The 20,495-nt window shown below is 38.6% G+C and overlaps 2 protein-coding genes across 3 annotated transcripts in view; both read left to right on the top strand.

The window, feature by feature from the left end:
- Window positions 1-8,819, top strand: part of CDC6 (cell division cycle 6) — a 30,786-nt gene extending 21,967 nt beyond the window's left edge. For both annotated transcript variants that reach the window (XM_058183679.1, XM_058183680.1), the window contains exons 9-12: window positions 1,029-1,093; window positions 2,618-2,859; window positions 4,097-4,237; window positions 5,389-8,819. In XM_058183679.1, coding sequence (XP_058039662.1) covers window positions 1,029-1,093; window positions 2,618-2,859; window positions 4,097-4,237; window positions 5,389-5,475 — 535 coding nt within the window. In that variant the 3' untranslated portion in view covers window positions 5,476-8,819. The remainder of the gene's footprint in view (window positions 1-1,028; window positions 1,094-2,617; window positions 2,860-4,096; window positions 4,238-5,388) is intronic.
- Window positions 8,820-9,939: 1,120 nt separating this feature from the next.
- RARA (retinoic acid receptor alpha) overlaps window positions 9,940-20,495 on the top strand; it is a 241,541-nt gene continuing 230,985 nt past the window's right edge. Inside the window, exon 1 of the mRNA XM_058180175.1 lies at window positions 9,940-9,959. The gene's annotated coding sequence lies outside the window, so the exon portion shown is untranslated. The remainder of the gene's footprint in view (window positions 9,960-20,495) is intronic.

The raw sequence follows: 20,495 nt of genomic DNA, 5'->3' as shown, positions 1-20,495 counted from the left end.
CCAAATTGGGAAACAAAACCATTTTAGCATTCCATTCTAAAATGTTTAATGTTGTAAGCTGCCTAGAGTTACCTCAAGGTGAGATGGGCAGCAAATAAATGAATAACGTAAAAATAAACTAGAAGCCTAGCCAATAAATAGCATCACTATTGCTTTAGATGAAGGTCAGTCTTCTGTCCAAAATGTTGCCAAGATAGTAAGCTTCTAGAAGGTTCCTTTTTAAAAAAATTTATTTAGATCCCTTTGAGAGTCTATCAAGGCCTTGTTCTGTTCTCTTCCTTTAATCTACTATTGGTGCAACTTAGTTAAAAGCAGTGCACACAAAACATAGTACTTTGCAGATGGTAAAGCCATTTGAGAAAGTAATCAAGGTTTATAAAGAAAGGAAAAAGAAAATCCCTAATGTTTATACTCACTTCACTGGCATCACAATACAATGACTTGGTGTACGAAATGTCATCAGCAGGAAGCTTTTCTGTCGAGCTTAATTAATTCTGCTGATGGACCTCCATGACTCCCTTTTTGTGTTGCATTTGATAAGCTTTTTGCACATTTGTGTAAAATCCCCATTTTTTTAGATAATAGAAATTGAGTTTACACTTTTCTAATTAAAATAAATAAATACTCCAGATAAGGGGGGATAGCTTTTTGTGCTAATTGGTTTTGGGGTTGGAAGTTTTTTCTTCTGAGCTCTGTTAGATCCCAATTAAGACTGGAGGGGGTATTAAAGTGGGGGTAATGGATGCTATGATCTGATAGCAAGAACAAACAGCAGATATCTATGTTTGTGTGCCCTACACTAAGGAGGCAGGTAAAGGAATGTAAATAATACAACTGGTTGTAACTGATCTGTTTTGTGCTTAAGCTGAAACAGCTGGGAGTGATTTCCGAATCTTGGCAGAATTCTTCATATGTGCTAGAGTGGTGGTATGGGTAGCACATCGATTATGTGAGAAAATCTGGAGTGGCACATAGCTGTAAAGGTAAAGTTCTAATACCATGATCTAAAATACTATCTTCATCTTTAGGAGGGCCATTGAAATTGTGGAGTCAGATGTGAAGACCCAAGCTATACTTAAACAAATGCCTGCCTGTAAGTAGATCTTTCTCATTCTCTACTTTGTGCAGATCATCTACTTTTATGAAAAAGTACTAGGTTTCCTGATCTAGTTTGGCAACATTTCTTTCAGAAAATAAGTTTAGGCCACGCTGGGGGAATGGAAATGATAGTAAAGTTGGCTGACACAAATGTATTTTCTGCTTCTCATTACAAAAGCAGTCTTGTAGAAGAAGCTGAACATGTTCCCTCTCTTCCATATCTGATCCTAAATATAAGGAACAGCAGAAAACCAAGTATGAAATAGCTACAGGCATGCCTTTTCCAAAGCAGCTACATGCAAGTTAAAAATTTGTGTGTCTTAAGGATTGTGTGCAGTGAAGGTGGTGTATAGAGGTTTGTATTGACCCATCTTGAACCTTAGGCTAATATTTCTGAAGCTTAGCAATGTTAAAGATGTGGATTTCAGCTACTAGAATTTACCAGTCACCACATGATGTCCACACATCTTAATGTTGCTGAGGGATCCTGCTGAAACATCTGCTGTAACAATTTGGGTATACAACTTGACTGAGCAGGAAAGGCATCTTGCAATTGGTGCAAATGGCAGTTTAATGTGTAGCTACTATGGAAAAAGGCAAATATTAGGATTCATTAAGAAGAAAATCAAAAGTGAAGTTGCTAATGTTTTCATTTAGAACTGGAGTGAAGTTTTACTTGGAATAATGTGGTACTGGTTGTCTCACTAAACCTCAAAAAAGCCAAAGTTGGAGCTCGAAAAGGGGGCAGTTGAAATGTTTACTTGCTAGAGCTACTCTCAAATGAAGAAAAACAGCATCTTATGCTGTTTAGCTTAGAGTTAAAGAGGGTAGGGGGAGTCCTGAAAGAGAGATATAAAATTATTCATCCTGATTGGCTACTGGCTTTCTTCCTGAAGCACAGCATTGGTATTTGGAGCTTTTCACAGATTAAAAAATATGAAGAGGTTTGGGAACAATAATAATGCAGCCTGGAGATAAATCATAGAAATTGCTGCCATTAGATGTGACATCTCTTTAGGTACTTTAAAAGGATCAAATAGATTCAAGGATAATTGGATCCTTAATGTTTTCCATTGATGCCTGTTTATTTACTAACTCTTGAATTAAGTTGCTATATCATCAATACTAACAGCTGGGAGTAATTGTGAACTTCTTGATTGCACCTGATTGAGGCAGAGTGTGACATAGAATACTGGATGAAGTAGTTTAGCACAGTTCTTCATGGTATCTGTTGATCAAAATTAGAGTGTGAAACATTGCATGTTTGACTAATGCATGGTCTGAAACCACATGATGCCACAATGCTGGTAAAACTAAGCAGGTCTAGATCTTTAGTGGAATGTTGTCTGGGAATCCCAAATATGGCTTGCTGAATCTTTTTCAAATGAGACAGAAAGCAAATAAAATGCATGTATGTTGTGATTTGTGCATTTCAAGAATTACATGGGTTGAATTGTAGTTAGTTTTTATATATGAATAACGGGTGTTCCACTCAGCTATACTTTTGCTTTCTGACCAGCTGATTCCAGTCCTGTGACCTCCATCAAATCTCATTCCAAAGTAGCTGCGGACTCTGCAGTGCTCAAACGAGTGGGCCTGTGTCACATCTCCCAAGTGATCTCTGATGTATATGGTGACCGGATGGCAACTGGTAACAGTTATGGTGATGCTTCTTCCTTCCCACTGCAACAGAAGATTTTAGTCTGTTCTCTATTGCTCTTAGCCAAGCAACAGAATACCAAAGAAGTTAACCTAGGAAAGGTGGGTATTGATCTTCCACTGCTACTCTCCTACAGTACTTTTACTTAGTGCTGCTTCATTCTTCTTCACCCGGGTCTCATGAAGAATGAATGTGAAAGAATCTTAATATTGACTAGTGTAATATTTTTTTATGGAAAATTTGAGTTCTGAAAGTTCTAGAATAAAGATTGCTGCTCTCTGCCTCTTCGTATCCCTTACTTTGTCTTTTAAAAAAGTTATTGAGAGTAAATCTCTGTTTATTAAGGAAATCATCCCTGGTCTTAATGAAAGATAATTGCATGAAATATAGTATGTTCAATACAGGTAGCTCATTATCTATGAACGCAATTTATGTCGCTTAGCAAGGCTGTTGTTAAATGAGTCAAGCCTGATTTTACAACCTTGACTGTTAAGCGCATCATGCAATTGTTAAGTGAATTGTGTGATTGTTAAGCGATCATTAAGCAAATCTGTTTTTCCCCATTGACTTTGCTTGTTGGAGGCTGGCTGGGGAGGTTGCAAATCACAATCATATGAACTTGGGATGCTGCAACTGTTGTAAATGTCAGTCGCCACAAGGACCTGAATTTTGTTCACATGATATTGCAGATTCTGTACTAGGTCTAAGTGTGAGGACCAGTTGTAAGTCAGTGCCAATGTAACTTTAAACAAGAGGTTGTAAGTTGAGAACTACTTTTGTAGGACATGTGCTATCTATTAAGCACCTACTAATATTTGCATCCTATTATCTTCTCATGGCATTTGAACAGCTGAGGAGAAAATAATTTGTTCTATACAATAGTTCCTAATTTTTGAAGCGCAATATAGAGCAATATAGTTGCCTATATTTCAAATTCCTCCAAAATTCTGGGTGCTTCTTTTATTCCATAGGAACAAATGCTGAAACTAGTCAGAGCAATTATTTGTCCATTATTTCTAGTAAAATTATACTTAAGTGGGATTTAGCATAAACTCTGAATTTTTTGCAATATATCTTATTAGAGATTTCTAAATCTTTTTCCATGGTCACTCTTTTTTTTTAAGAAGTAATAGTAGCTACACCAAACAGAACTATGCTAGCAGGTGCTTTGGTTGGACACTTTGGGTTATGATTATGAAGAACATATTTTTGTCAAAAGTTACAATAATGGGATAAAACGAAGCTAGGATGAGTGAGCTTTGTCATTTATGCTAATCTCTCTGTGTTATTATTATATTCAATGATAATTGGAGCTCATTAAACTTTCCCTATTTCCAGCTGTATGAAGCCTACTGCAGAATTTGTCAGAAACAGAAAGTGGGACCTGTTGACCAATCAGAATGCCTCTCACTCTCAGCTCTTTTGGAATCTAGGGGCATTGTGGGACTCAAAAAGGCTAAAGAAGCACGGATGTCTAAGGTATTTCTCCATATTGGCTGGGAGAGCAGTTTAGGTTAATCACATGCTCTTCCTAGTCTGAAAGATCTAAGATTAACGTAAACATTACATTTTCTATTCTCTACTGCTTTTAAGAGGAAACCCTTTGAGAGGTTGGCTTTTACTCTATTATATTAATGAAAATAATAGAGTGATAAAAATTGGTCAGTGATTCTTGTCTTGATTTTCCTAGGAAGATGTGCTATCTCAAGTTCTTTAGTGCCTGAAAGGTCTCTGGGAATTTTTACTTTAGATGGAGCCATCTTAAATATCTTAGCTATATGGACATAATAGGTTTATCAGCGCTCCTTTCTTGTGTTTCTGTGGAACATCCTCAGGGTACAACTTTTTCTGTTCATATCTATTCTTTGCAGAACTGTAGAAACAATAAACAAAGAGAGAACAGTGGGATTACTTTCTCACCAGAGCGGTTGGAATTGCATGTGCAATGCTAGCCATTCTTGCCTATATTGGAATAACTGCAGAAGTTCAGACATACCACAATGTATTTGATTGATTGTAACAGTGTGCTCTATCCTCCTTGAAATTTGCCTATTTTCAAAGTCCTATGACTTTCTGGAATGCAAATTAAATACTCTACAATGAGAAAGCTAAGTACTATATTGTGGCAATTAATTCGTGCTAATGCTTGGAATTCTGCTATGAGAGATAATTGATTTGAAATGTTGTACATTTTGAACAATAGAGAAGTTGTACAACTGAAAGAACTGATTATTAACCTGTCTCCCCTGCCTCCTTGTTTCTGCTTGTATATATCTAAATTTTTACAATTGGAGAAAAAGGAAATGCAGATATTTGAGGCATTTGGATAGAATATTCTCTTCATTCTGTCTCTCTTCTTCTAATGTTAATTCTATGAGAACTGGCAGTGGAAATTGTATGGCAGATTGTTGATTCTTGTAACAATCATAATATTTCTGTTGTAAACTAGTTGGAAATCAACATATGTTGGAAGTTGGACTGTTTCAGTGACAACTTTTTCTTCTGTGTAAAGGGAAATTTAGAAATTGTCAATACCTACAGTTTAATCTTGATATTGTTACACGTGGGCAATTATGGATACTCAGTATAATATCCAAGTAACAGATTTATGTTTGTTTTTCTTCCACCAGGTTTTTCTGAAAATAGAAGAGAAGGATGTGGAACATGCTCTCAAGGATGGAATCTTGGTTGGAAGCATTTTGGCTGGGGGCCTTTAAAACTGTTGCTTTGTTCACTTGTACAGCATGATGCCTCATACGTCTATTAACTTTAGGAACAGTTTTCATCAAGACACACATAGGGATGCAATGTGCGAAATATTTGGACCGGTGGTTTTATTATTTTTAAACAATATCAGTGTTATAAAAATTGCTCTATTTTCAAGGGTTTTAAAACTTTTTACCTTTTAACTATGCATCACTCTTACCTCTCATTTGGAGGTTTATTTTTGAATACCAGAAATATTTCCCTCTCTTTCCCAGCCACAGTCCAGTCAACCTTTTCCCTACTGTCCCTTCCCTCTACTAATATGGAACCACCAATGTGATATTTGCCTCCGTAATTAACAGCAGAGATGAGAAAGGATGAAAGATGTCAGTAAAAGAGCCCATTTGTAGATGCAGCCATTAATGTTGCAATAGAAAATAAGAATGCAGTAGCTTGAGTTCTTTTGAAGTTGGACTGCTTCAATGAATTAGATGTCATTCACACTGAGGCTTTGCCTCTTGAGAGCTACAAAGGGGCTTAGCCATACACACACAGGCACACACACCGCTGAGGGCCCTTGAACATCTTAACATTTCTGAACTGTGGCTACAATCTTAGCACTAAAACTAGTTTTAGTCCTGGAGCAAAGAGTCAATTTTATTTGAGCCATTTCTTTTGAAAAGTTGAATTAACTGAATAGCTTGATTTGTATGAATAAATTTTTTCCTAAGCACAGTGTGCATTTCTGAATTGGAATCTACTGTTGGTATGCATATATGTGTATGATCAGGATTGGTTTGTTTTAGCTGCAAAGCCATTTATATTTACACATCACTTGCAGTGTCTTACTCTACCGATTAATTTAGAATTGTTCTGATTTATTGAAATATGTACAACCAGATGTTTTTTAACAATTGCAGTTATTTGCTAATGCTTTAATTTACTGATTAAAATAAGTCAGTCTTTCAATTTTGAAATTTAGGATATATGCTTGGTTCAGTAGTTACTCATTTACACTGTTTAGCAATTTTCATTAGCGTTGGAGTTGAGTTATGGCTTTCTGGTTTGGTGGGGATGTATACATATCCCATTAATTGTGGCCTTGTCCTATGCTCAGTTTTAAATATACCGGTACTTGGAATTTGTATGTCTAACGCATATTAGCTTGTTCCAGATTATGCATATTTTAGCAGCAATCACTATTCTTTTGGACTTCAGAAGACTACCTACTACACCATTTTCAGGATATGCAATTCTGTAACTAATATGGTTAAATTTTAGTGAGAATCCTAATATTACTAAAGAGCTGGGGGTTTTCAGTTTAATTAGTGTCCTTCCCTAAATTTTTATACTGCCTAATTTTCCACAAAGCTGCTCAAGTGGCCATAGCAAGAGATGTATTACATGTGTTTTTTTGGCATATACATTTTATAGCCTCCTTGTTCAGTTATGGTGAAATGGGATGACGACCCATCTGCATCCCTGATGGCTGACTCCTGTAAACCACAATGGCATCAGATGTTAAAAATCCATGACAGTGTTAAGAGAAACCAGCCCAGTCCCATAAAAACAAAGGGAGATTTTGTGGTTGTCTCTCCTGGCCACTAACTGTGAGTGGTTAACCATTGCAATATATCCAACAATAGAAAAATGCTGAAGCCTACTAACATGAAATAAAATGTTAACCTATGAGATCTCAAGTTCTAATTGATACACTATTGTCTACAGCATTTGGAGAACCAAAATTAGTCTTTGGACTTCTAAGATTATCAAAGCACACTGCTCATATAAACCAGCTTTCAAAGAGTTAATGGCCTAGAGCAACCACAGCTAATAGAAAGCAGACTTTAGAAAGAATTGGGAGCAGATGGGCGGCTGGATTTTAAATCATATTTTTCTTCCTGCTAGGACCTTGAAAGTGATTCAGTACTCATTACAACAGCATGTATACCTATTATCTTCATGGGTTGTGTGCGCGCGCGTGCGTGCATGTTGGTCTATACCTAAGAAAATACTCCCTACTTCCTTCCAGTAGGTATTCAGGTCTTATGCACTGGTAATATTTTGTGCATCGGGGAGGTTTTTTTATCTATTGTTCTTTTGTTTTGAGACAGCAGTTCTTAAATCATCCTTCTCATTTGGTCTGATTTTTAAGAAAATATAAGAATCAGCTCTCAAGTTGATGGCTGTATTAATTTGAGTTGGGAGTTCTGCTACATGATTGCATTTAAAACCAAAAAACTAAAGTGATTGGGAATTTAGTAACTACTGAGGAAGAAAAAGACACATGGACTTTGCTACTGATAGTTAATTTTAACTCTCTGGAGGTGGGTGTTTCTGGTGATTTAAAAAGCATTTTTGCCAAAAGAAACACATTCTGCTAATCTAATCTAATCTAATCTAAGACTGGCAGGTTGAGAGTCCTTGCTCCAAAAATCAGTAGAATATTGGTTTTGGAGAGCCTTGACATCTTGCAAGGCTTAAAGAACCCATTTTGTTCATTAACACCCAACTCAAAAACAACCCCCATCCCCAAATGTTGAATCCTGCATTGCATTTACTCTGAAGGTCATAAAGGGGATATTATGAGGCTCTATGTGGTCCTGAGTTGCCCATTTGCATACTTCAATTTGTTGTAAGCCTCTTGTCTTAATCTGATGAGGCTAACAACATGTCTCAAAACTACTGTAAAAAGCAGGCTTCTGAGTTTGCTGACATCACCAGCAAAGGGGCTAAACAAAGGGTAGCAAAAAGGATAGGAATCTCTTCAACTCATCTGAGTTTAGTTTCAGCCTGCAGGAATGCTGTATATGAGGTCTTACCAGGTATAGAAAGGTATTGGATTTCATACTGATTCCCCAAAATTACTGAAATTAAGGAACAAGCAAAGCAATTGATGACTCCCCATTTCTTAAATAAGAAATCTCAATTATCTTGAACTCGTCTTCACCTTTAAGCAAAATGCCTATTGGTTCTTGCTTAAAATTTATTGTTCCTTTAATCTGTATCAGTCTTCAGTTTCGCTGTGAGATCTATACAACAGGCTAGATTTGTCTACAAGATTTTCACATGTGCTCTTGGAAACTTTCCTGCTGTTGGATCTCGTAAGATGAAGAAGATTCTTTACCTGTCAGAGAAACATTTCCTGAAATACTAGTAGAAAATACTTTCTTGTCAGATCCACCAATTTTTTCAGGAACATATGGTTCAAACATTGAGCTAAACCATTCCGTCCACATGACTTGGTATGTATGGAAGATGATGGTAAATGCACTCATAATAATTCCTTATGCTGCTTGCACACTGAGCAGCAAAATGTTGGAATGGAGCAATAATGTTTAATTACATGGTTAGCTAAAACAGCTGAAATTATTTGATAATAAAACTATAAATTATAAAAGTGTATTCCATTAATTGTATGATTTACAAATTATTTTTATACAGGTACTTTCCAAAGCTGTATGCCCTACTTTAGAACATATGTTCCTCCTACAAGAGGGGAGAAAGGAAAAAGCTTCCGGCATGAACATTGCATCCCACAGAGACAGAATATAAAATCGTGTTCAAAACTACTTTGCTTACAGGCAAAGGAGTTGTTACAGGCAAAGGAGTTGTTGGAAGAAATGTAATTGTTATAATAATATAATTTCGAAGTCGTGTCCGGCCCATTACGACCCTATGAACAACGATTCTCCAGGCCTCCTGTCCTCTGGAATCCATTTAAACTCATGCCTATTGCTTCAATGACTCCATCCAGCCACCTCATTCTCTGTTGTCCCCTTCTTCTTTTGCCCTCAATCTTTCCCAGCATTAGGCTCTTCTCCAGTGAGTCCTTCCTTCTCATTAGGTGGCCAAAGTATTTGAAGAAATGTAGTACTTACTGTAATTATGAAATGGATAACAATCTGTTTTTGCTTTAAACCCGTCCAATGGATCATCTTTGAGAGAGCTGAAATCCCAAAAGTCCTGTGTTTACATTTCTATAATTTTTATTTTCTGGTGGAAGTAGTATATAATAACAGTGCAGGGTGACCTATAAAAACCATGTGATTTTACCTGCACGAGCATTTCAGTGGTGGGCAAGAGCCTCTCCAAGAAAAAAAACAAAACTGGTGTCCTGCTTGCTTGGCAAATAGGTCACAGAACGGTTTTATCAGCTTTCCTTTATTGATTTCCAACGCCAATTTGTGGCAGCAAACTTTGTACTCTCCTCCCGCCGTATCCCTCTTCTTTTTCCCAAGTGACCTTTGCTATGGAAAGAAAGTTCCAAAACAAACCCAGAGCAGGGTCATTACCTGCTTTGTGGCGGCTGTGCAAAAGCCAAGACTGGCGTAGAAGGGTATTAGGACCCTGTGGGAGCGGGATTTCGCTTGCCGCTTAGCAGACAGTCCATACCCTAAGCAAGACAGAGGGGGAATCCTGTTTTCCACCAAGAAGGGCTTCCCCGAGGATCTGAAGAGTCCCGGCTCCCCTGGCAGCCCCCATCCTTTACCAGGTAAGCAGCCTATCGTCTCTCTCTCCTTACCGTACGTACACCTTACTTAAATACAAGCATTTACACTCTGGACAGAAAGAAAATGCCTTGTCGCTTCACGTTTAATAAGACCCTCCCCCCGTCTGATCTTCGCTTCCTCTCCTTAAGGGGTTTCCAGCTAGCAGATGCTCCTGCCGACGTAAGCGCCGCTGCCCATCAGAAAGTTATGCGTGGGAAGAGGGTGGTTGGGTTCGTGGGTTCCACGGCTTGTGTAACACTCGTAAAATCTCTCTGTAAGATTCTTAGCCCTCCCCATTAATCAGGGAATGTCAGCCTAGAGGTGGCTTGCAAAGTTGGGACGGGCTTGGCATGCAGTCGGATCAACTTTAGGTGGGATTGTGTGTGCCGTCCCCCTCCCCTCTCCGATTTCCTCCAGTAGCTAATACCGAGGGCAAAAAAAATATATACGGGGGATAGGTTAGCATGGTTGAACCTAATGGGCTCAGGCAGCGGAGGTCAGAGTTTAATGAAGAACAACTTGGGACTAGCAACAGTAAGCTGAATATTCAATACTGTAATGGGATAATTGTATAAATGTCTCTTCTATATTCTTTGAGGAACAGCAGGCTTCACATTTGTTTTTTTTAAAAAATAGTTTAAAGTGATTACTTCCATTTTATGGATGCAGTAATTCAAGACAAGGCAACACATGGAGTTGATTGCATGGGGCAGGGTATCCTGACCCAGGCTTTTTTTAGGCCCATGCAATTCAGGAAGCATTTCTGGGTCAAGACTGGATTCAAAGTTCAGTTCTAAAAAAAGATTGTTGGTGCTACTTTGCTTATTTGCCACCATAGATCTTTTGCAAGACAGCACAAATGTCTAAACTATCCTGAATAAATTGTACAATAAAATTTATCTGGATAATGGTTAGGGTTGGGTTTTGGTGTTTTTTTTTGTGTTTTTTTTAGGAAAATAGCTGGATGAATGATATATGTAAGAAGTGGAAGCTATATTTCACTCTCAATTGTCAGGCTACTTCCTTCAAATCTTTAAGGAGGTGCTTTCAAAATTAGCACTGTCTACTAACTAGGTAAGCTGTTCCTAGACAATCTCAAAGACTTCTATTGGTTCCTAACAGGAATAAAAGTAGATTTCTTCTGTTGATAGGTGAGAAATCAAGATTAGTCTCAATTGATGTAAAGTTCTTCCTTGCTTGGTTTGTGGAAAAAACATGTGCCTTCAACATTGCTTCATTTGATAAATTTTTATTTTCTCCAGAATTTGATCCAGAAGTCAGTCTCTTCTAACTAGGCATTTTTGGCTCTCATCAATGAGCCATGTTCATTCAAGATGATGGGAATCATAATCTAATCTCATTGGTGGTTGTCAGGGTGGAAATGAAAGATATAGGATTCCCTCTTCTCAAATTAATATGAATAACTAAATACCGGTGTACCTTAAAATACATTTGATGAAGTCCATTAAGAGAAGGGAGGAGTCTGAGATTTTTGTAATGGTTAAATAGAATTAGTTAAAAACTTCAGACCAATAGCTGTAGTAGTGCAAATACAGTCTTAGAATTAGGTTCTGATCATAGAGGATATGAGATTTAGGAAATAACACTGGGAAGAACTTTGTCTGAATTATACCATGATTATATGCAGAACAATTTGGAAGAGCTATTTTGGCTGAAGATGATGGGAGGTTACCATCTCATTTCAAGGATAACATGCTAACTGACTGCAATATTTTCTGCTACTTTTGTCTAGGTAGAGGAAAATCATTGCTCAGTCCAAATCCTTACCAATTGTTTCATTATGCTAGAGATCAAATGGAGGAAAAGTAGAGTGTATTGGTAGTCACTGGGTTATTTATTTAACTAAATCTTTTACTTCAATGCAGAAAGGTTATTTTTCTGAATTTTGTGGCATTATTGCTTCACAACTACTTGGAGAGAGCTGAAACTTAGCAGAGTTGAAAGAAGTGCTTGTTAGTGGAAGAGAAACATCAACTTGTATGGTGATAATAGGTTATTTAAGAAAGAGTTCCTTCTTCACATTAATATCTGTTCTCATAGGGCACAGTGGGCTAATCTGAAAACTTAAGGGCTTTGTCAACCTCTCCTCTTCCACATGGTCCTACCTTCACTTGTCAATAGCATCATTTAGGTTAATATCTGCACATATGGCACCTCTACTGGACTAGCTGGACAGCCGATCTTCCTTCAATCTTTCTAGTGTGGAAGAAGAGAATATCAGGCTTTTAGCATTGTTGCAGGGGTACCTTAACTATCTACCTCCCAAGGCAAGGAATAGGCAATCAAGGATGCTGGCTGTCAGATTGAAAATAATGCACCCTTATCAGGTGGCAACTGGGCTATTAAATTTGTTGGAGAAGCTGAGATTAAAATGGTTCTGTGTTCCCTAATTGATCAAAGGTGTAATTGTTAAAGCTTGAGCTTAAATATTGCACCAGGTTTCTGTATGGAAGCCCATGAGGCCTCTGATTGCCTCAAACCTAGATTTCTTCTTAAATCTTGAGATGAACAAACATATGGAATTATGTCTATAGTTTTGATGACACCATAGCTGTTGTGTTGAATATATTTTTGGTTGTCTTGAAGTAAATGGTACACTGAGAATGGACATGCTTAACACAGTTTGCTACGTCAGTTAAAGATTTAATAATTTTATTTGCATAACATGGATATCTTTAATCTTGGTTGGGTATTTTGGGTTTAATGTATGTATGAATCAATATAATTTAGAATTCAATGCTATACAATGCAAATGTGCTTACATTTAATTGTAAAGCAATTAAATGTAAACTTATAAGGTTATATAGCTCAAAACTAAAGATTTCTGTTTGATGGTAGGGCAGATGCTGTAGATTTGCAGGAAGATAAACACTCTGCTTTGAAATCCTTCCTTGTGTTATATGTATAACAACTGTGATATAGGGAGAGGGGAAAGAAAAGCTCACAGTAGTTGGAGAAATGTACTTTGTGCTTCCTACAATTTTCCTACTTCGTATATTTTGAAGCAGAAAACTGACTCCTTCCTACCGTAAGGTGTGAAAAGCATTGTGTTCAAAGCTGTATGATGTCTATGATGGCTCATTCCTACGTTAGGACACTGACTGTGCTGGTAATTAAGTGATATGCTGGAATTTATCTTGAAGATGGATCTAATTTCAGGGTGTAGCTGATTAGAAGATTTTTTTTTTAGGCCAAATTTTAGACCAAAGATTTTTTTCAATGACCAAATGTCTCCCATCTTGTGCATTCTCAACTGGGAAAGAGATGGATGGATATGCATTTATGTGTATTAAAATGACATAAAATAGTGTGCAAGCATTCAAGTTCTTCAGAACTTATCTTCCAGATCCAACAATGTTCTGTAGCAGAGTTATACAATTTTTTTCTGCACAAAATAATTTTTTTTGCTTTTTATTGTTGTTTATACTTCAATTAAATTAACTCTGATTATGGCTACTTTCTAGTTCATCATGTGTTTAATAATTTTCTTGTTGTAATCTCATTACCATCTTGTAGAGCAGGTTCTATACATGTGTCTAAAAAGTTTTTTATTTTTTTAAACCGGGACTTTAAAAAGCTTGGCTGTTCTTCTTCAGGGCATCTCAGTTCTTTCTACCAGTACTGAGCAGTATGTGGAATTTCCCCTGGGTGCTAGCATTTCCATTCCATGGAAGGTCAAAACTCTTGGGCACTTTGGGAGAACAAATGGAGGAGGAGGGAATGGATGGCTTGTCCATTCTCCTCCTCCTCACTGCTTCTGGGTCTCTGTAGTTTCAATTGACCAACTGAATCTTTGCGTGTGAATTAATCCGATCTGACAGCTGAAAAACACTTTGTTGGCTTTTAAGGACAGAAATTGGCAGCAGGGAGGGTGGAAGAGGCCATCTGGAAAAATGAGAAATACATGGAGTACAGATTGATCACTTGCTGTCCACTTGATTATAAACTGCAAAAATGTCTGAGACAGTCCAGAATAATCTTCTCCAACTGGTGCCCTCCAGGTGTGTTGTATTATAATTCTTATAATTTTCATTCAAGGACTTACACAAGACATCTGGTCCACCTAAAAAGTCATCAGACTGGGAAAAGTTGATTTCAGTGCTAGGCTGTTCCAAAAGAGAGTCCCCAGATGATGCAGTATTTTTTTCTTTTTGCATTTATATCCCGCCCTTCTCCGAAGACTCAGGGCAGCTTACACTATGTCAAGCAATAGTCTTCATCCATTTGTATATTATATACAAAGTCAACTTATTGCCCCCAACAATCTGGGTCCTCATTTTACCTACCTTATAAAGGATGGAAGGCTGGGTCAACCTTGGGCATGGTGGGACTTGAGCCTGCAGTAATTACAAACAGCTGCTGTTAATAACAGACTGTCTTAGCAGTCTGAGCCACCAGAGGTCTGTATTGCAGGCTAACTCTGCCCACAGCCTAGAGTTTGATCCTGACAGGGCTCAAGGTTGATTCAGGCTTTCATCCTTCTGAGGTTGATAGAACCTCGGAAGGACCCAGATTATTGTCAGCAAAATGCAGATGTTGTAAACCATGGGTGTCAATCTCAATCATGTCATGTGACATATCATGACTTTTTTTGCCTTTGCGGAGCTGGGGTGGACGTGGTCTGAATGTGACGTATCTGGCCGGTGGGCCACCAGTTTGACAGATCTGTTGTAAACTGCCCAGAGAGTACTGTAAATATAAGTCTAAGTGCTATTGCTATATCTAATCTCTGATAAAAGGCCATGTTGACTGGCATAATGGGATGTATTTCAACAACTTTTGGAGATATAAGATGATGTTTTGCCAGATACGTGTATTCTGACACTCAAGTGCAAAAATTTATGGAAACGTATTACAAAGAAAGGATTTCAATGTGGAAAGTGTTCCATGTTAACGTAAGGAACTGAGCAGCTGTCGTGAAACCTCCTTAATTTCTTTTATGTTCATTGACGAAAAAATTGTCTAGGATTATAATGAATGTCTTGAATGCCAATTCTGGCTAAGCCTAAGTTATTGGCCCTCAACCACCTCTGACTTTCTAGATGGGGCAAGCCCATTTTTGTTCTCTGGAAGTCTTCTCAGCTTCTAGTATCTATGTCCATGTCTGTGTATCTAAAAAGGAAGACGCGCTGCAAAGCTACAAACCTACAAATCCACAAACCTGCAAATCTAGATCTGAGTTTGTCCCACTATCATTAGCTATGCTCTCCTTGATGTTTCCCCGCCCCCTCTTAACTAGAAAATTATTCCCTTGTCTCATTATTTTATTCTCAATGCCAAAACAGAAGAATTCGGACTTCCAGAGATTCCTTGGTTATGGTTTGTCCTCTCTGAATTAGAGAGAAAATGGATTTTTCCTTTTGCATATTGTAATTATTACTGAACCTTCACTGAATGTCTATGCCACTCATCTCTGCCGTCTTCTCATATGTTCTCAACATGTGTTGGGCTGTATATCTAACTGGGGCAATAGGTGAACTCATCTAGAAAACTTTAATTATTAAAGCTCATTTTCCTCCAGGCTTCATATTTATTTTTACTTGGGTTTGACCAAATACAATACTAAATTCAAACATGATCTAGTACAGGACTGTCAAACTCTCGGCCCGTGGGCTGGATGCATCATGCACTGGCCACACCCACTCTCGGTTTAGCAAAGGGGAGAAAAGTCCGGATATGTCATGTGATGCTGCTGTGATGACATGAGTTTTACACCCCTGATCTAGTAGGAACCATCACAATCACTTGTGGTCTCTGGTGTTTTTAAGGAAAAGGAGAAATAACTAGTTCATGGTCCAAAAAGATTTCTTAGTTGTCTAGTGCAGTTAAAAATGTTAAAGTAGTTACATGTTAAATGTTAAAATGTTATTCTAGTTGAGGTATTTGTTCTTACCCGCTTTTAGGATAATTCTCAGCCAGTTTGAAGGGCAAAATTGTTTCTTTTCATCCTAGAGGAGAAGACATGGAATAATGATTTTAAATTATAAGAAAGCAAATTCTGTTTGAAGTTTAAGAAAACTTTCCTAATAGAAGAGTATGAACCAATTACTGAAAGAGATGATGTGTTCCCCTTTGTCTTAGTATATGCAATAAGAAGCTGTGAAGCTAACTGCTATGCTTTAATTTTGATTCTTGCACTGAATGAGGGTATGTATTTGATTCAAAAGCCTGAATGGTTTGTCCCCAACTCTCTTTATGATTTTGTGAAGGGGAACGGCAGGTGAGACAGGTTACAGGCCAGTGATAGCAAACCTCACGTGCCAAAAGTGTGGGGAGCACGGGGAGGGGAGTCACACACACGCGTGTCCACACCCAAAATTTAATGCACCCCCCCCCACGCATAAGTGTATGATCGCCCCATGCTCCCCCTGCTTTTGGCATGTGATAGCACACTGGGCCCAGTAGGCCTGTTTTTCGCCCTCCCCAGGCTCCAGAGGCCTTCTTGGAGCCTGGGGAGGGCAGAAACAGCTTTCCCCACCACCCCAGGAGGCCCCTCGGAGGCCGGAAATAGCCTGTTTTTGACTTCCGGAAGGCCCAAAAATCAGCTGGCCGGCGCACATGGGTGCTGGGGCTGAGCTAGGGCAACGCTTGTGTGCCCACAGATTTGGGTTCGCGTGCCACCTGTGGCATGCATGCCATAGGTTCGGCATCATGGTTATAGGCAATCAAATGCAAACACTTTATAGAAAACACATTGTGAAGAAAAGGCGATGTTGGGGGTGTCATAGTACAGAGAGAGTTCTGGGAACATTAAGACAATAGTATATACATATATACATACATATATATATATATATATATAGGTCTTTGGTTGTTCGGGTTTTCTCCCGTGTAAAATTGGAAGTGTCTTGGCGACGTTTCGACGAAGTCTCATTCGTCATCTTCAGGCTTCAGCTTCGTGCTTCTGGGAGCAATGTGTGATCGCAGCTGTTTCTTCCTTTTAACTGCTAGTGGGGGTTTGAACTGATTGGGTGGGAGCTTGGCTGTGCTCTGATTGGATGGAGGTTTTTTTGTGCTCTGATTGGCTGGGGGTGTGTCCTGTTTGGGTGGGGGCTTGGTTGTGCTCAATTTAGTCTGTGTTGCAGGGGGATTTGAGCTGGTGAGCTGCATAGCTGTTGTTTGGCTTTGTGGTGGTGCTACATCTTCATAGTGGGTGTCAGTCTGCTGCATGTATGGATTGGAGGGGTTTGAAATGGCTAATGTTGCAGCTGCGGTCTGGCTTCTGGTCCTTGGTCGTGCTTCATGATCAGTGTGGGTTTGGGTCTGCTTTCTGGGTGGATGTGCGGTGGTGACATCCTGTGTGGACCTCGTGAGTGTGGGTCTGGTGTCATTCCTCGTGTTAGGGACTCGTTTGTCAATAAGGGCGGGTTTCCAAATGGCTGGTAGGCGGGAGGTATCATCTCGTTTGTTCATGCTGTGTGGGCGTGTTTCTATCTCAATGGCTTCTCTGATTATTCTGTTGTTAAAGTGTTCAGTTTTGGCGATAGTTCTGGTCTTTTTAAAGTCAATATCATGTCCTGTGACTTTAAAGTGTTGGACCAGGGAAGAAGTTGGTTCCTCTTTTTTGACTGAGTTCTTGTGTTCTTAATGCGTGCACTTATTCTTCTGTTGGTTTGTCCGATGTATGTGGTGGGGCAGGCGGTGCATGGGATTTCATATACTCCTTGATTTTCTAACTCAATTTTGTCTTTGGGGTTTCTTAGGATGGTGGATATTTTTCGGTTTGTGCAGAATGCTGTCTTGATGTTGTGTTTGTGGAGGATCTTGCTGATTCTGTCTGTGGTGCCTTTTATATATGGGAGGAGGGCTGTGCCGTTTTCTTGTTCTCTGTCTTGGATTTTAGTGGGGGGTTCTTTTTGGATTAGCTTGGTAATCTTATTTCTTTGGAATCCATTGGATGTTAGTACGTTAGTGAGAGTGTGTAGTTCGGTTTTTAGGTGTTGTTCGTCAGCTAAGCGTTTTGTTCTGGAGATGAGTGTCTTGGCTACGGAGTTGATCTGTGCTGGGTGGTGGTGTGATGACATGTGTAGCCAAGACACTCATCTCCAGAACAAAACGCTTAGCTGACGAACAACACCTAAAAACCGAACTACACACTCTCACTAACGTACTAACATCCAATGGATTCCAAAGAAATAAGATTACCAAGCTAATCCAAAAAGAACCCCCCACTAAAATCCAAGACAGAGAACAAGAAAACGGCACAGCCCTCCTCCCATATATAAAAGGCACCACAGACAGAATCAGCAAGATCCTCCACAAACACAACATCAAGACAGCATTCTGCACAAACCAAAAAATATCCACCATCCTAAGAAACCCCAAAGACAAAATTGAGTTAGAAAATCAAGGAGTATATGAAATCCCATGCACCGCCTGCCCCACCACATACATCGGACAAACCAACAGAAGAATAAGTGCACGATTGAAGAACACAAGAACTCAGTCAAAAAGAGGAACTAACTTCTTCCTGGTCCAACACTTTAAAGTCACAGGACATGATATTGACTTTAAAAAGACCAGAACTATCGCCAAAACTGAACACTTTAACAACAGAATAATCAGAGAAGCCATTGAGATAGAAAACGCCCACACAGCATGAACAAACGAGATGATACCTCCCGCCTACCAGCCATTTGGAAACCCGCCTTATTGACAAATGAGTCCCTAACACGAGGAATGGCACCAGACCCATACTCACGAGGTCCACACAGGATGTCACCACCGCACATCCACCCAGAAAGCAGACCCAAACCCACACTGATCAGGAAGCACGACCAAGGACCAGAAGCCAGACCGCAGCTGCAACATTAGCCATTTCAAACCCTCCAATCCATACATGCAGCAGACTGACACCCACTATGAAGATGTAGCACCACCACAAAGCCAAACAACAGCTATGCAGCTCACCAGCTCAAATCCCCCTGCAACACAGACTAAATTGAGCACAACCAAGCCCCCACCCAAACAGGACACACCCCAGCCAATCAGAGCACAAAAACCCCATCCAATCAGAGCACAAAAAAACCTCCATCCAATCAGAGCACAGCCAAGCTCCCACCCAATCAGTTCAAATCCTCACTAGCAGTTAAAAGGAAGAAACAGCTGCGATCACACATTGCTCCCAGAAGCACGGTTGAAGCCTGAAGATGACGAATGAGACTTCACAAACGCCGCCAAGACACTTCCAATTTTACACGGGAGAAAACCCAACAACCAAAGACCTATATACAAACACCGTGAAAACCTCAGAAAACAAATATATATATATATATATATATATATATATATATATATATATATATATATATATATATATATATATATATATATATATATATATATATATATATATATGTATGTATATCTATATGTATATGTATATATATATATATATATATATATATATATATATGCTCTGAAATGTCAATTGATTATTACTATAATATGCCTGCCCAGCACACATGTTGAGAAAAAGCTGCACAGAAGCTACTGCTCTTTGCTTTATGTTCTTTGTTTGCAATGTCAGGATGCGAGAAAGTATAGACACTGGCACATGCAGGCGTAGGCAATCGGAAAGGGACACTAAAATATTAAGTATTTATTTATTTATTTTATTTATTTATTTTGTCACAACAATATATGTAGGTATCATACAAAAAGATTATATAGTATATAAACACATATATGAGTAAATATAAGGAGGTATAAGCATATATATAGGAAGAAGAAGAAAAAATACAATAGGACAGGAACGGTAGGCACATTTGTGCGCTTATGCACGCCCCTTATGGTCCTCTTAGGAATGGGGTGAGGTCAATAGTAGAAAGTTTTTGGATAAAACTTTTAGGATTATGGGAAGAGACCACAGAGTCAGGTAAAGTATTCCAAGCACTGATGATTCTGTTACAGAAGTCATATTTTCTGCAATCTAGATTAAAGTGGTTGACATTAAGTTTAAATCTATTAGTTGCTCTAATATTATTGCAATTAAAGCTGAAGTAGTCTTTACAGGAAGGACATTACAATAGATGATTCTGTGAGTTAAGCTTAGGTCTTGTCGAAGGCGACGGAGTTCCAAGTTTTCTAAGCCTGGTGGGATAGGGTATTTTATTGTTTTCAGAGGAATGGAGGAATGGAGAACTCTTCTTGTAAAATATTTCTGGACACGTTCAATTGTATTGATGTCAGAGATGTGGTGAGGGTTCCAAAAAGGCAAGCGGTATTCTAGAATTGGTCTAGCAAATGTTTTATATGCTCTGGTTAGTAGTGTGGTGTTTTTGGAAAAGAAGCTACGCAAAATTAGGTTTAAAACTCTTAGAGCTTTTTTTGCTATGTAGTTGCAGTGGGCTTTGGCACTTAGATCATTTGACATGAAAACTCCGAGGTCTTTTAATGGGATGGGGGGTCGTCTGTAAGGTAATGTCCATTTATTTATTTATTTATTTATTTATTTATTTATTTATTTATTTATTTATTTATTTATTAAATTTTTATACCGCCCTTCTCCCGAAGGA

Source organism: Ahaetulla prasina, chromosome 4 (genome assembly GCF_028640845.1).
Source record: "Ahaetulla prasina isolate Xishuangbanna chromosome 4, ASM2864084v1, whole genome shotgun sequence".
NCBI classification, from domain to species: Eukaryota; Metazoa; Chordata; class Lepidosauria; order Squamata; family Colubridae; genus Ahaetulla; species Ahaetulla prasina.
The sequence above is the reverse complement of the archived record's forward strand: the minus strand, read 5'-3'. Positions and strand labels throughout refer to the sequence as shown.